Source organism: Anser anser, assembly GCF_964211835.1.
Source record: "Anser anser genome assembly, chromosome: 1".
Classification (NCBI taxonomy): Eukaryota; Metazoa; Chordata; class Aves; order Anseriformes; family Anatidae; genus Anser; species Anser anser.
Window position 1 is genome coordinate 9,273,597 of NC_139720.1, and position 17,349 is coordinate 9,290,945.

The 17,349-nt window shown below is 35.7% G+C and overlaps 1 protein-coding gene across 7 annotated transcripts in view; it reads left to right on the forward strand.

The window, feature by feature from the left end:
* The window catches only part of LOC310895630 (uncharacterized protein), a 145,949-nt gene that overhangs the window by 80,628 nt on the left and 47,972 nt on the right, over window positions 1–17,349 (forward strand). For 3 of the 7 annotated variants that reach the window (XR_014580808.1, XR_014580809.1, XM_083827136.1), the window contains exon 3: window positions 10,493–10,563. Coding sequence is in view for 2 of the 7 variants with exons in the window: in XM_083827136.1 (XP_083683262.1) it covers window positions 10,493–10,563 (71 nt within the window). In the remaining 5 variants the exon portion in view is untranslated. Of the gene's footprint in view, window positions 1–719; window positions 1,121–5,702; window positions 7,192–8,297; window positions 8,368–10,492; window positions 10,564–13,864; window positions 14,727–17,349 lie in introns of those variants that run through there. The other 4 variants (XR_014580811.1, XR_014580810.1, XR_014580812.1 and 1 more) reach the window with 4 other exon arrangements.

The following is a 17,349-nucleotide window of genomic DNA, read 5'->3' on the forward strand; positions in this document are numbered from 1 at the left end:
CAGCATGTAAGATCATCTAAAAACAGGGCTGCCGTCAGATCCATCCATTGCCAGAGCATGTCAGTAAGGATTATTCAGTCTTAGTGCAGCAGTTTGCACAGCTGCTTGGACAAACCATCTTCCTACCTATGGCTTTTGGGGAGTTGTGGAGAACTCCAGTAGGGAAAATAAACATCTATGGCATTCATTGAGGAAGTGTGCCTGTTGGTTAAATTCTCCTGATCTGTGTTGAGCTTTGATTTCAGCCTTGATCAGTTGGCTCTGACAGTTTGTGTAGTAGACTGAGAAGCTGATTTTGTTAGGATTCTTCTTCTGGGAAACCTCAGCCCCAGCTGAGATGACATTAGCATCTGAAAACTAATTTTAAAAATCCAAAGTAAGAGAGATTACCCAACTCACTTGCAATAGTGAAGCTCACAATAAAAATGTTTCTTCGTGCAGTGCTTGTATTGCTGGACTATTTTGCCAGCGGCTTTTCAGCCCCAGAAGTCATTTATGCCTAAAAGTGTATTTGTTGCATAAAAAAAGGACAGAAAACAGTTATTATTTACTGTGTGTCAGCACACAGACCTACATTACACTTCATTTTAATATTCCATTTCTGGTGAATGGGGAAAGAAGTTGATTAAGCATGTAAGGGAGATGCAGTAGAAATACCGGTTCTTCTTGTGTTTCAACCAATAACAGGTTTCAGTAGGGAAAGGTGAATTAAGTCAATCAGCTGTTTACTTTCTGATTCCTTCAGGAGATAGTAAAATGCTACTGTGTGTTAGTGGTTAAGAAGCCAGAGAGTTTGGTATTCAAACAATATCAGCATAAAGAACAAGTGGGCCAAGAACCAGACATTGTAGTTTGTTTCCTTATTTTTATATTATCTCTTCTTCTTTGACAACTGCATAGCTACACCCAGAAAAGCAGTAATTATATCCAGAACCCATAGAGGTCCCTCATAACATGAAAATGTTGTGACATCATAGTCCTTGGTTAAGGAAATTATAATGATGGCAAAGATTAAAGCCACAGTGTAAGACAGGCAAGGGAAGAGAAGAGCCTCAGAGGAGAGATACTTGCTCAAAAAAGCATGAAGCCTTTCTGTTTTGAGAGAAAAAATTGTTGAAAGGTAAGTCACCTTGATTTTACAATGTTTCTTTGCATGGGGGTGTTGTTGCAAATATTTTTCTGTTGGTGTAGTTTTAAAACCACTCATGGGTAAGGTAAAAGAGAGGAAATAATGAGAAACAAATTCAGTGGAAAAACAAGTGTTGATGGTGTGACTAGGCAATGAAGTAAATTTATGAACTGATTTGATCATGGATATTAGCACCTCCTTTCCTTTAAGTGTGAGTCAGGGTGAACATAAACATCACAGCTATGTGGAAAAATGTATTACTGTGGAAAAAAAAAAAAAGATGACTTTTTTTGCAAAAACTTTTTTTTAATTGTTTTGATATTTTCTAAGCAAAAAAAAGTATTTGAAATAGTTGGGTCTTTACTATTCAGAATAAGAGAAGAAATGTATGAGCGCTAAAAACACTGTGACACAAATTTCTAACTGCAGTGCTATTAAGATATTAGAGATATTATTTTTATTACGATACTAGTGAACCATGATCCACTGTTATGAACTGTACTGTGATAAGACAAAAGCAGGTTTTGACTCAAATTTTACTATTTTTTTAACATTCTTGGGTTGACATTGGAAATACTGTTCTTTACAAAACTTGAAGCAATCTAACATTTTCACAGGCAAATACACATCCTTTTGGCCTTTCCTATCAAAAAGAAAGACAAAATGAGGAAACACTAGATTGTCTAAGAGAAACATTTCTCAAACATTTCACATCTAGAAATGACATGATGTGACTGTTATTCTAATAGATTATACATAGATTATGTATTCACTTTGCCTTTCAGTTTTAAATAAATTTAATTCAGTAAAATTCAAACACTGGTGACCACTGATCATTTTGTTATCAGTTCTTCTGTCAAATCTTAGCTTTTCTTTGTTGCAGCCATGTGTTCACTCCTTTGTGCAATATAACAATCTCATTTTTGTAAGTTCATTGGAGCTGGCAGATAACTAAGAGAGCTTGAATTCCAAAGCAGAGTCAAAATTTACTTTATACCCATGACTAATGTCAAATCTGAACTCTATCTAATAGAAATATTGAGTAACCTCATGTTGATCTTTTTTTGATGCCAACTATGGCTAGCTATAATAGCTGAGGTCAGATCTCTATCCCTGATGTATATATCCTATATATCCTCCTCCTACAGAGTTTTCTTTAGTAAAGAGCTATAGTGAGGAAGAACCCCACATCTGGTTCAGGCTGGCCTGGTACAATGAAGTTAAAAAACATTATACACACCCTGTCATTTAAACGTCTTTGACTCATGTCTGCAGGAATTCAACAGAGCTTAATTATTAAATTGGTGAATTTTTTTGTTGTTTGTTTGTTTGTTTTTCAATATGCTTTTAATCTATTTATATATTCTAAGGTTTTGTTAATCAACCAATTTTTAAAGCATAAAAAGTAGATAGGCATGTGGGTAGCAGAACATGCAACCAAAAATTTTTAGACATTATCTTAAACTGTGTAAGGACTTCCCCCAAACTGTGTTCTTAGAAAGAGAACAAACAGACGCAGCTATGACTAGATTTTTCTTCATGAGAGCAGAAAATTGCATGATGTAAATATTGTTTTTATTGTACAGATCTGCTGTAACGAAGAAAAATGCATGCAATATTACATTTTCTCTACTATAAAATGAAAAAAAAAAAAGTTACTATAAAAAAGTCTAATCCCTAGCCTGTGTTGTATAAACCTAAAGCAATGGTAATCGACCTTGATGCGTGACTAAGGCACACATCTGTCTATATGATTTATGACAGAACACAATCAGAGAATAAACTCTATTCTTTTTTTACAAAAAGAAATACAGTTCCCTGTAAGATGATATTTTGCTCTACAGTGAAGCATAGCACTTCTTGTTTTCATATTTTCTTTTTCATTAGGCTTTCTAAGAGCTATACATCTACATGATTTGGTTTCTTAGCAGTCATTATAGAAATCCTTATCACCCTCTCCTGTGCAGAGGATCAGAGTTATTCATGATGTCAGAGAAATGGTTTAATCTGTTTTACTTCTTATGAAGGAACAAAAGTCTTCCTAATAATAATAATCATCATCATCATCATCATTTTAAATAAACATCAAGGAAATTGTCTTTTTTCTTTTTTTTTCTTTTTTTTATTTCTGTACAACAAATGAGTGTGTATAAATAGAGCAAAATTTATTTTTTAAATGAACTTTAATCTTCAACAACACATTTCTAATGGATAATAAGAACTGCTACTTCCTGTCTATTTCATAAAATTTCCTATGAAATACCAGCTGTAGTCAAGAGATATAGTGAAGACAGTATGAGCAGTTTCACTACTGGAAGTCAATGGAGACTATCTAATTAACATCAACTACTGAATAATCACTTTTCCTTGATATAGATACAGGTTGTGTTCAAAGCTGTAACCTTTTAGGTGAGTCTTCATATTTCTTTCTCCAAAGGGTGTGTTTATAAGCACAATATTACTTGAGTCAAAACAGAAGGTCTTGAAAGGTTTGCACTAAAGTCAATGACAAGATTTCCACTGACTTCAAGTGTATATTGCTAGGTTATTTAAGACTTGATGTTTTCAGATGGCCTGGAGCCTTTATTACTGCATTTCAATGAAGGTCAAGGTTATTGAACACCAATTATGTGTTCTAATGTGCAGGGTATGACAGAGCTTGGTAGCAGAATATTTTACTGAATTAAAAACAAACAAACAAACAAACAAAACACTCATTGAAGACCTTAAAATAGTCGATCTTTTCCCCACTGTTGGTCTTTGTTTACACAGTTGTAATGAATCACTTTCAAAGGTATATCTCACCAAGTCAGTTTATGCTACTGGTGCTGGCTGGACCTGCCAAACTAGCTGGCAAGAAGTATTACATAAGAGACTTCTGTGTAAAATTTCTGGATCCCTGCCTCAGGGAGGAAGCAAACTGTGCTTATGTATTTCTCACATTTAATGACCTTCACAGAAGGAAATCGCATGTCCTGTGACATCTATCTGCAGGAAAGCTGACTTAATAAAGAAAAGGAAGGTGAGAACCTTTTGCTCATGAGTGAGAACACAGAAGTCAATTAGTAATTTTACAGTCATGCCAAAGTTATGTAGTGATGTTTATGCAACAGTCTATTTAGATGGGCCTAGAGGAAGTTCAACAAGAGTAGGAGGCATGGGAGATGGATTCATTCACGGCCTTTGCTTAAAGTCAAATACCTTATAGAATTACCTTATGTTAATCTACAGTTATATCTGCTACTGCATCTCCGTCACTCATCCTGGAACCTTAATCACATGGTGATCAGAAATGTCATAAACAATTTTGCATATGGAAGAAATGTAGCTACTCCATTTCATGGAATTTTGTTGGGAAGGTATAAACCAAAAGAGATCAAACAGAATATTTATAATGATAAATGATTTGTCTAATTACAGAATAAAACAAATGTTAAAAGACCTGAGTAGAGCCAATAAAAGATACCAGTTGAGAAACTAGTCTCTATTGTTAAAATCTGCAATATGCACTAGCAGAAGGTTTTTACTATTTTTTTCTTCCAAATTACAGTATTTGCCAGGGTATTCAAATAGAGTGAAATTCATACTAGGATGACAAGATAACTCTGTCATTCGTGCCATTATTTCTCTCCCAAATAGCAGAAAATATAATCTCTACATCTTAAAACCATCTGAAACGGATATATATATATATATATGCATAGGAAAGATATAGACAAAGGCAGTGGTACATAGATGAAAGAAGACAAAAGAAAATAATTTTAAAATATGGAACAGACAAAGGATACCTGATAATGCAAAGTACTAAAATGATCAAGTGTAAGTCTGGGCTCCTGTTAATGCCAGAATGATTTAATATCAAATATCTTGGAGACCTCTTCTCAAGGGTAAAAGCATGTTCCAAAACCTATTACATTTAATTTAGTATTTGCTGATACAAGAATCTTTCAGTTATTCCCCACCTTCATAGATTCTTGCTTCAGCCAGTACAGGGAACAAAACTTACCATTATGTTTGCTTCAGAGCGGATTTCAGAAATTTACAGTATTTTCCCACATCAGCCTGGGGAGAACACAATATATGTCCCATTGGATTCAAACTCAGCATCTTACTCTCAAGCCTTTGGACCCCAAAGGTCACCCTCAGTTACTTTTTTTTTTTTTTTTTCTAATGCCACTAGCGTGTAAAACTCTGATTTTATTTTCTTAGAAGACCACCCATTAGGTTTTCCCCTTCACTTTTCCAAAGCTGTTTCTCATTGGGAATAATGTGTTTGCCCTTATATGTACCAGCCAGGAAAGGCTTTCATTAATAAGTCCAGTACTGAAAATGTCTGTGTTCATTTTCACAAATAATTTCAAAGACAGTGAAATGTTGCTACATCTCTTTCCCTGTTGGTGGTATTCCAAAATGTTAATCACACACAATAATATGTGTAATATAGCTTCTGATAGTGTTTATGACAACTGGAGACAATTAAACCCGACTGACAAGAATTGGATGTACTTCCAAACACAAGCAGAAGCTTTGACTGTATGTGAGTCTAATTTTGAAAAGTCACATTTGCACAAATGCACCTTTGGAGATGATTGGGAAGTAAAAATTATATATACAGTAACTTACACCATTTCTCCACTAAAAGAATGCTGTTCTCTCAAATGTTATCACTCATCGTACAATTATTATGTCTGGGATAAAATTTATCTCTGCAGAACACAAAAGTCTGTTTTACATAGCATCTACATCCTGCTTCTGCTTTATCTCAAGAATTTGTGATAAACAGTCTTAGCAATGGGGCAAAGCAAATCATCACCTTTTAGGACTACCTTCTTATGCAAATATTGACATTTAATGTCAGCGATAAATATCTTTCTGATAATATATTCATTCACAGATCTAGCTTTGTATACTTGATGAGATGTTGTGATAGGACTCTTAAGTCAGGCATAGTTTTGTGATGAGCCTGTCCAAGCCTTTTCTTAGAGTGAATTAAAAAAACAATAACAACAACAAAAAAAAACCCACCTCCAAACCCAGACAAAGCTCAGAGATCTTAAGTGAATTAAATTAAAATAAGATCATTTGAATTCTCCCCCCTTCCCACTGTATCTTTCAGATCAAGTTTCTGCTCCCAGTAAGCACTGGGATTCCTATGTTAGCTGGAACAACCTCCTTTTCCATTGCTTTTTGTGTTTGCTACCTGCTTTTCTCAGGAGTGTCTACCCATGCCACAGACTTAGCCTCCCTTTTTTTCACTTCCCTCACCTCAGGAAACCACTCTCAGCTGGCGGCATGAATATAGACATCCTCATCCCAAGGAAATAAAAGCCTTACTTCCAGAGGATCCTCTCTCATCTTCAGCTCAGTAGTTCAGACAATATAAGCTCATGAGATCTTTTCTTACCTATCACTAAGACTTTTTTTTTTTAATCATGTCTTGTATATAAAATATAATGAGCATGCAGTTAAAACAAAAGCAACATCAACAACAAAAACTTAAACATGGGAGAGTTGCTTGATCTGAATTTATTTCAAATCTGTGTAGGTCCATTAAACAAAATAGCTCCCCAGACTAACACTTCATATGTGGAGTTTTCCAAAGACAAAATGTACGTAAAAAAGTGTTCATAAAATATCTGCTTCTTTTAAAACTGCTATATGTCTTCAAAAGCTCATAGTTCAAAGTTCTGTTTCTAAATAGGACTTTCAAATGAATACAAGCTAATCATATCCACATAAGGCACCCTCTCTGCTCCCTTTTTTCCTTTTGTCTTGTAAGAAATAATAAAATGAGTAGATTTTCTTATTAATATTTTTTTTCTGTTTCAATAATAGGACACTTAACAGGGTGGTCTGTGCCTTTTAGTCCTATAGCAGTTGTTCAGGGAGCAAGAAGGTGGGGCTAGACTCCACTGCCCATATTCGATTATCAGAGCCAGCTGGAAAGAGGTCAAATGGTGCCTATAAAGGATTGAGAAACCTCAGCTGTAAAAAACAGCAGGAGGTAGTTTAGCTCCTGTGATTGGTCCTGGAGTAGTAGGAGCAGACTAAAAGAAAAAGCAGTAAGGATCCTACAAGTTGTTTAGTAAAGATTAGTTTTCTTTTCTGCATGTGCGTATATATATGTGCATGTGGGTGGGTTGGTCAATCAGTCTTTGAGACTCTGGGTTTGAGCCATAAAACATTTGCATAAGGAAAATGTCTGAAAGAGGCACAAGAATGCTGTCTGTCCCTTCTTGCCTAGAGAAGCAGACCAGTGAAATGTTTAAAATCTGTGGTGCTCGTTGTACTTATGACTGCAAGGTTTGGAATAGACTTCATATGCATAAGGAAAAAAAAAAAAAAGGCGTGCACCTGCAGTAGGAGTTTCAGAAGGGATTAATAACTTTGGGTGCTTAAACTTTTGATGCCCCTCCTGAGAATCTTAAAACCTGATTTCCCCCTCTCATCCCCCCCCCCCTTTTTTTCGGTGTATGTTCTACAATGCAAGAAAGTAAGCTTAAAAAAGCAAAAACAAAACTTTGACATTAAATCATTTAATTCATATTGTTGTAGCTTAGAGAAAAACTCTGTATCTTTTCTACATCTGATGCTAAACAGCTTAGTCTCTCTAACAGAATTTTAATTAGAAACTTCTATGCAGAATGCTCTTCTGTGCAGATGATAAAACTACGAAAATACAGTTGTTTCTGTATCTCTAGAAAGTGTTGATAGAACTTCAACAGATGCATTTTGATAACAATATGTTAATATCACTCTAATTCTCCCATAACTAAGAATGTTTTCTTCAGCTGTTGTACATTAAAGGCAATAGTTTAGTGGTGTGCATATGTTTCACAGGAAATAGAGAAAATATCAGATTGAAAATGTTCTAAAAATCAGATTTATTTAATTTATAGTCCAGAGAGGACTGGCTTAGTAAGATGTTCACAGGACTAGTGTAATGATTACTAAGGCTTTAGGGGAACTGGAACAATAATTTGTTTTGTACTCTTAGGACGCTCACAGTTATTTTCCCAAGTAATCAATTAGGATCAGATTAAGAAAAGATAGAATACATAGAAGTACCTTTTCTGAATTCTTCCTCTGTTTACTTTTATTATGGCTTATGTTGGTGTCGTTCAACCTAGCTCTGAGTGTACACCAAGTTTAATTCTTGCTTTCATAGCTCCTTGAAGTGATGCACGTGTCTTCTAATTACTTCCCTGGGATTTGTTCAGATTTTAACACAAGAGAGGGTAAGGTCTGAACTTTGCCTTTAGCCTGACAAGAACAGTAGCAGGGTTGGGGAAGAATCATAGAATGGCTTGGGTTGGAAGGAACCTTAAAGATCATCCAGTTCCAACCCTCAAAGTGTATCCTTAGACAGCAAATCAGACAGCAGCTATTGTATCGTTTAGGGGCGGGAAGGTTAAGGGAAAATCTTACAAACATTGTCCTCTTTAGCTGATAAAGTAATGTATTTAATCTTAAGTCACTGACAGTTTAGGTTACAGAAGATCAACACTTGTATTTCTGAGATATTAAAACTTATTTTTTTTCTAATTACTTTAATGGTGCGTGTTGTCTTAAGTTTGAGAGGTGATGTGGAAAAGTTCACAATACTAGTTTCTTCCACTGAATGGGGTTTTGTCTGCATCTTTTTAAAACTGCAGGGTAGACTGTCATTCAGCAAACTATTTATAATATATTTCTATAAGGAAAGAAGCCTATAATCTCATTTACCATTGTCTTATTTCAAAAAAAAAAAAAGGCACTGTTCATCCTGTGTCAATCACTTTTAACAAGGCCTGAGCACCTCAATAGAGCTGTAAATCATGATCCAAATACAGAAACTTTTTTTGCTTTTCTATAGTTATACTCACATGTAACAAGCAAGACGAAGCATAATTTTACGTGAGAATGTTACTAACTGATTTGCCAAGGAATGTTAGGTATTGTGAAAGCACATATAAAAATACAATATGTATTCTCCAAATCTGTAGGATCCCAGAGCATCTGCCGTAAGAAATTTAACAGCGTTAACCATCACAGTACATGTGTTCCAAACAGAAATCTTAAATTTGAGATGTTTGGTAAAATGGACCAACTGCAGATAAAACTGGTTTTAGTTCCATTTAGACTTGATCTTTCATGGATGAATTCCACATAGAGAGAGCTTTGAAAAGGCTGTGTGTAGCTTTTTCCCTTTCCCTCCCCAACACCTTCTCTCTTTAGCACCTCTTGGTGCAAGAGTGTACTCAAGGTCTCAGAGCAGGAAAGTGCAGCCCAGGGTGTCTGTACTCATGTGATGCATATCAGGCAGTGGTAAGTTTGTCATATTGCCAGTGGAAGTTATGCACCAGTGCCTGGAAGGTCCACTTATGTGAGCAGTGTTCTCATTAGTGAGTTGTAGAAAGTCTTAAATATTTTACATTTAGCTTGTTTTCCTGCAGCTTTTCAGGAAAGAGGGAGGGGGGGGGGGGAATAGACGGAGAAGAGGGAATTCATACAGTCTGAAGTTAGTGTGGGAAGGTGAAATGTTTTTTCCAAAGAAGGGAGGGAGGCTCTTTTAGAGTTTGAAGTTAGATGATCTGAGCTACTCCATTATGAGCCTGGCTTTCTGATCAACTTTCCTTGGCTGCAGTTAGCCTTTGTGAATACCCACATATGTGTCTGAGTAGACCTGCGAGGCCAAAAAATGCATAATTCTTATGTGTAGCTTCTAGGCATGGGCAACGTGACACCTGTGCTACAGCACTCTGGCTAATGTCAAATCAGGTTCCCTGGCATGTGCTCTTGCTTGCTGCTTTTTTGCCATAGGGTTGTACACGCAATGCTCCACACCTGTGCTATATGATATTCCTACAGCCCTGCAAAACGGAATGTCCCCTCTCCAAGTAACTATTATCCCCCTCCCCTTTTCCTATTGAAGATTAACTGAGTGGGCCAAAGCATGCTATAATGTTTCAAAAATTGAAAACAATTTGATTCAATGTCTTATGACTAGGCTTTCCTTTATGAGGAGATGTAACTTCATTCCAATAAAAATTGATGCATATGGAGGGTTGTATTTTTTTTTCTATTAATGAGACAATCCTAACAAACTGCAGTTGCAAACCAATATGACTTCATTTCATTACAGCAAAGACTGATATTTTATACAAGAGCAATACAACTGTGTTTCATCATAAGCCTCCTGCCATGCACTTTCCTAAATCATACTGAATTTAGAATGCTCTTGTTATATAGTCAAGGCTTTGAATACTTTAAAGCAATGCTCTGGTAGTTGTTCCTATTTATTTTTCAAACCATATAGGTAAACCTTTATGTTTTATCTGTAAATTAGTTGGATTTTTCAAATATAAAATTGTTCTCCTTTAGGAGTATCAAAGAAGACATCAATCAAACGAGATCATTTTACTTTGACCATTAAGCAATTGTTGTTGTGTAAGGTAAGTTCTTTTTTAATTGTATTTTTTTTTAAACATATTTTTAATTATGTTACAGCCATTCTGTGTGAAATTGCTATGTTGCTTAAAGATTCTAACTCTTTGAAATTTATGCACAGGATTTGAATGTTAGTTTTGATTAGTTTTCTGTTAAAACCTCAGCTATACGTTCATGTAGACAAAGTTGATTTGATGGACACAGATAGACACCATGCCTATATTAAGGCATAGGTGCAGTCCGTGATGTGCCCTACAGTTCTGGTCTTGTACAAGACCTGACAATATCATACCTGCTTATTGAGGTGAGACCTGGCTGATCAGGATGACTTCTAAATACTTTGCTTTTCTTTGGGGGATTTCAGTTGGTAGGCATACCAGTGTCCCTCCCTCTTGCAAACTAGGAGTAAAGGCTATGAGACTTCTGCCTTAGGGTCAGGACATGGCTGGAGTGTGGATGTGTGGACAGTAGGTACATTTCAGCTTCGGTCTATAACTGCAGTTGCAGTGAAAATACTATTATCATACCCAGTAGAACTTTTGTGCAAGAGGAAGCAACATTTTCAAGAGTTTGCTCTTGCAAGTTAAGCTCTTGGATGGGTATTTGCATGTCTGAAATAATTTCAGGTGTAAGAACTCAGATACCACACCTATGATTCATTTGAGAAGCAAAAACTTTGAAGGTGGAAACTTCAAATAGGAAAGGAAAACCATAAGCCTTTTAACACCCTCACAAAACCTGTATTTACCTGGATATTCATTACTGAGTGCCATTGGAATTTTTAATATTCCCATTGTTATAGGAATTGTGGCCAATTATGGGGTAACGTTTACTTGTGTAGACCCTAAAGTACTTATGATCACTAATCACATAGGTTCTTCTCACAAAGGTAGGCTTTCAGTACTAGTTTCATTTAGATACTTGGAGATATTTTCTAGAGCAGCGTCATTTACCTAACTGCAGTGCACTCACTATGCAAACGAAACATAAAGCTAGATGATATGAATATTTGTTTGGAGTTACATCCCTGCAATACACGCTTTGATGAAAGGCCTAAAGCACTTCCTTTCTTGAAGAATTTTGTTTCTCACTCTATGTATCAGCTGCTGCACATGGAGCAAAGTGCACAAAGATTTTCTCATATTCCTGTCCTTTTCCCCTGGAGTTACAGTCACGCAGGGAGAAAAAGGAGGGGAGATTTCTCACTCCCTTGCACAGCCAAGAAATAGCTATGATAATTTAGCCTTTAGTGTTTAAGACATGGTCTAGTGCTGCTGAATCTAACTGAGCTTGGCATCATTTGAAGGAGCTTGCTGAAGTGTGAAAGACACTAAAGTGTCTATGATTAAAAAGTATTGAAAAATTATAGACCACACTGCAAGAGGCCCTTATTCAGGTGGATGAGGTCAAGGCAGGTTAACACGCAAGGAACACTGTTGCAGTTGATGCTTGTGTACCTCAGGCAAAGAAATATTAAGAATTGTTTCATTGAGTGTATCCTGTCCTTCACCTTACTGACAAGACTACAATTGGCAAAACAAATTTTAGAATCATAAAAGTTGATCTTTCTGTTCATATTTTTAGAAGGCGTTATGCATTGGTAGGAGCCCCTCCCTCTGTACTCTGTCCTTTTGATGTCTTTTTTTTTTTTTATTCCTCGCTGAGAACCTGAGCAATAAAAGAAGGAAAATAGAGTATGGGGTATCTCATGTGACCCAACAGAAAACTCAGGTGACTGAAGTTCTAAAGATATGATAAAATTTAGGGAGGCTCCTGCTTTCTTGAGCACCTGTTCCCATATCTTAATTGTACCTATTAGAAATGCAAAATAAGGGTTTTACTTAGGGTTCATTTCAAAGTAAAAACAGCAAGTGGCGAAATTTCAAGTTAACTACATGCTTCAGGATGGGATGAATGTTATTTTCAACACTCTGGAACTATGACTGACCCCAATGTATAAAGACAAATATTTTTTGATACTAAGTAATATTTTAGTCCCATTTTCATGGCTGTATCCCAGACTATAGATGAAAGCTAAGTATCTGTTTTCTTTTTTTGGCATACAATGATCTCCTGATTTTTCCAATCTAAATTGCCCTCCGGGGCACTAATAAAACAAGTCATGGCTCACAAAGTAAATTTCCTGTGTACTAATTGAAAACGGTTTCAAATTTATTAGGGCTTCAATCATCTTCCCAAGATCTGATGCTTGTGTTCCCAGTAGCCAACATGACTATTAATATATTTACCTGAAATGTGAAAGAAGTATTACAAATAGTCCTCAGGTATTTTTAAAAGGAATGGGGAAAAAAAAAAAATGAAAGAAAGAAAGCAACGACAACAACAACAAAAACATTTCATATAGTTGTGGTTTAAAACAACATCTGAAACTGAGCATTCATGAAATATTTGATTTTACTGTACTCTCCCAAAACTTTCTGATATATGTTCCCAAACACTGGCTTTAATGTATGATCTATGAGAATTTGCTACTAGAACTTGTTCAAAATGGTAGAAAAGTCATAGAAGCAAGGACATTGGTTTCTCCTGCTTTGCTAGGTTTGTCTTTGTCCTTTATAAGCTACAGGAGACAGAGAGAAAGGGCCGTTGAAATGTTCTGGCTTTCTCCCCCTTCCAACCACACCACAAAGTGTAAGTGCTATGTAAACCATCCCCCAAAACCCACAGAGAGTCTGCCTTCTGCTCTGTGCTTCCTCTCTCCAAAATGCTGTACTGGGAGGGAGGGTACTTGTCAGATTTCCTGGCACTGCATTTCATAGCAGAGTTCCTTTAGCAAGAGAACCGCAACCTCTTGTGCAGACTGAATTAATAATATGACAAAAGCATTTGGCCTCCATGTGGATGAGGGCTGGCTGAAAAATTAAAACTCTGGTTTCCGAAATATTTCAGGGTTGGGGAATTTGTTTTATTTTCTTCATCATGTTAATAAATTGTATAAAGAAAAAAACAGGGTAGGAAAAAAAAATCTCATTTTTCTAATAATGCTGATATGTTGTGAATGCTCAAGAATAGATCAATAGTTATGACTCTCACCTGTAATTAAAAAGCAAAACAAAACCTTTTTACTCTTGTGTCTCAGGCAAATCCTAGGATAAAACCAGTCTCTTTTCATTGCTTTTGTTGCAACTGTTTAGTTTTGTGAAAATACTTAAACATTGGGCCAGACTCTGGCTGGCTTGGTTGGGATAAAGGAATGAAGTTTCTATAGAGAATGATTCAGTATCTCAAAAGATGCAGGAGACTGACTGCAGTTTTTTTTTTCTTTCTTTCTTTCTTTGGTTCAAGGTAATCCCTCAAGAAGGGAATGGGGGAAAGTTCTGTCTGTGAAGCATCTCCAAGGATGGTACTTTTTGTGCTTGGAGACATTCTTGGAGAGACACAGTCTTTATGGTTGTTGTTCCACGCATACAAATTATTTTCACTGGACCATACATAACATTTGTGCATAAATTCCATGCTCTCATGTTTTGTCTAAGTAAAAGTAGAGTCAAGGCAGTTGGGATATTCCATGAAGGATCTATCTGCAAAAGGTTTCAAATAAAAATGTTATTGAAAATTATTAGTTTTCACTAGAGAAAAAAATATTCTGACAATTATAATTTTTGGACAGAAAAAGAACATTTTGGAGAACTCGCAACCAGCTATCATGCAGATGTCCTTTGTTTGTATGTGCCCTGAAAACTGTGGTGCAAAACAGCAATCCTAGGTTGATGACTTCTAGTGCTGGCAATTGTTTGTACGTGCTGCTGTACCTACCATACCTTTTGCACCACTGCTTTTCCCATTTCAACACAAGAAGCTGTACTCAAAGTCTCCAATTTCTATTTTATTTAGCTCCAAACCTAAATGCCATGGTTTGAGCTTCTTTCTGCTTAGAGATATATTCTCAACTAGTATACCTAGGGGGACTACAATAATATCTGCTAGCTATTCTGTCCAGCCACATTTTCTGTCAAGACTCATGTTCATGGCAAAGACAACAGAAGACCAGATGAGCAACAGTTGCAATGCTATAAGCTAATTCCCAGATGCAGAAAAGACTTGTTGTAATGGCTGTATTGTACATGTGGAAATTGTCTAAACATACTGCAGTCCCCATACGCTTGTGAGCCAATTAAAATGTCAGTCATGACAGCAACATAGTAGATACTGTGTTTCTCCTTCTGTTCTCTGTATTCATATTTTTGGATATATTCATGATTTATTGAAAGAACAAAAATATAACATAGATATTTCTCCATCATTTACTTCCTGTTATGCTTAATGCAATTCTAAACATAATCTCAAGCACTGAGATATACATTGAACTTCAGTAATTCTAATTTCTTTCAAACTATTCTAAGCAGTAGTTGCACTTTTTCAGTCTTGCAGACTAATATTGTCCTATAAATCTGTAATGGATAATTTGTCATGTTACAAATGTTAGAATATAAAGTCTGTGTTTTATGCAGATAAATCTTTTTTTTTTTTCTTGGCAGGATTGTACTCCAGAAAGATGGAGTACAGCATCATGATGTGATTATAAAATCTGTCAATAGTCAGATATGTCTAATGGAAAAAATCTTGCCACCCATTCTGTACTTTCTGCTAGATATGAGCCTAGCTTTGAAGTTCAAGCAAAAATCATTTTATCACAGCTTATACAGAAATGACAACAGATCTGATTTTCAGGTTTCTTTCACATTACTATGAGAGAATAAAAGCTTCAAAGTAAATAAATTACATATATTTTTGGACCATTTACAGTGTTTGAAGAGTGTAAAGCTTTTTTTTTGTTGTTTTTGTTTCTTTAATTTTACTTTGAAAATCTAGTTCATCAAAACTGAATCTTCTAATAGAAGTTGTTATATATTCATCAATGAAAGTAGCAGTTTCACTTCTGTTTAAATGTTCTGTTTCCTCATTATCTTTCCCCCTACAAACGAGGTAAAAGGAGGAAAACATTATTTTGGAGAGCAATGAGGTTTTAAGAAGAAAGTGTCAGAATTACTTACCTACATAGTAGCATTCCTTGATGAGCAGGGCTGTTGTATTCAGATTGCTATCTTACAGTGAAGTTTACCTTTATCAATGAAAGGTGGGTTTTTTGTTTTTTTGTTGTTTTTTTTGTTGGTTTGTTGGTTGGTTGGTTTTTGTTTTGTTTTCTTTGTTTGCTTTGTTTTCAATTGTTTGCTTTTTTTTTTGTCTGGAGGAGAGAAATATTCTTGCACCAAACCCATCGTGTCAGTTACCCAACATGTAGGTTATAGAAAATGCTGGCAACTGAATGATTGAAGTCACTGAAGACTCAGTTACTTCTGTTTCTGAGGTTTCCACCACTTCCATTTCAAATTTTGATGCTTTATATTTGGGTTACAAAATGCTGTCAAATATCTGCCAGTCTTTATACATTGGGCATCTAAAGTATTGTCCTCTCCATGCAGAGTCTTTGATAAGCCAATACAAATGGGAAAAATAATAATAAATGGCAAGAAAAATACTGTATTTATGTAATGCAGAGGATGATTTATTTTGGCTAGAGATCAGAAAACTGAAAAGAAGAAAAAAAGTAGTATGTACAGGGAAAGTGAAGTCACCGATTTCCCTCTCCCCTTCAATATCTTATCTTTGCATCAGTTCACCGGTTTTCAACTGGATATTTGCAAAAGCAACCACATCCGTTATGTATAATCTTTCTTATGAAGTATGTCATTGTGCAACCCCTTCTGAGCTAAGGTGATCTTGGGGGTTTTGGCCGGGGGTCCCTTATCTCTTTTGTCTTTCCTTACTTTGTTGCGTTTCTCCTTGTTCCAGCTGAGTGCCACTGTTTTCTGCTCCTCTGTTTGTTTAGGTCACATGATTGGGTCACATGATTGGGCTACAGTTTTAGGCCTAATTATAATATTTTTATCTTTGGCTAAGACTTGAGAAATGGTAATAAGAGATTATTTTAAAGCTCCAGATAAATATCTTTTGTACCACCACAGCCATTTGTACTTGTTGGAAAGCAATTACAAGTCCTTAGTGTACCTGAGGGTATCCTCCTACTTCTGATTATGCGTTTACCACGTAAGGTTACTTTGTAAATGCTTCAGATAGGACCATCAACAAGAATAGACTAAATATCATTTCTGAAGACTCCTTGAAATAGGATGGGAAAATTACAGTGACACTGAGCATTCTCAGTAGCAGATGAGTTTGGTTTCATGGGTTTGGTCTCTAGTACCATTTATAATTAGTTAATTAAATTACCTTTAATATTATGAGATTCACTGAAAGAAAACTCCTGTTAAGATAAATAAATAATGGAGTTTATATCCCCAGATATCATAGAAAAATAGCTAGACACCAAAAGATTTTAGTATTTGGAAGCAACACTTAAGAATATTAAGAATTGCTCTGAGGTCAGTAGTGCATTTCTGTTCCTCAGGCACTTCTATTTGTTTCAGTAGGGGGCCAAATATTTTGGAATTTGAGTTGCATACTAATACTGATTAGAGAACTCCTAAGAAAATAAGCTATACCTTATCCTATTACTTTAGAGCTCTCCCAGAACATTTCCCCCAATGGGGAGAAAAACAAACAAGAAAAAAAATCCATATAACTTTCAAAATAACATAGCATATTTTAAAGACAAATTAGGCACAAGTGAAAATAGATAAAATGACTAAATAAAGAAGTATATGTTCCAATTTATATGTTAAACGTCTATAAAGTTGCTCAGAATAACTTCTAGATTTATCGCCTTATTTTGTTTCCTTTTGTTTCTGCATTCCTATGCTAGGAGTTAG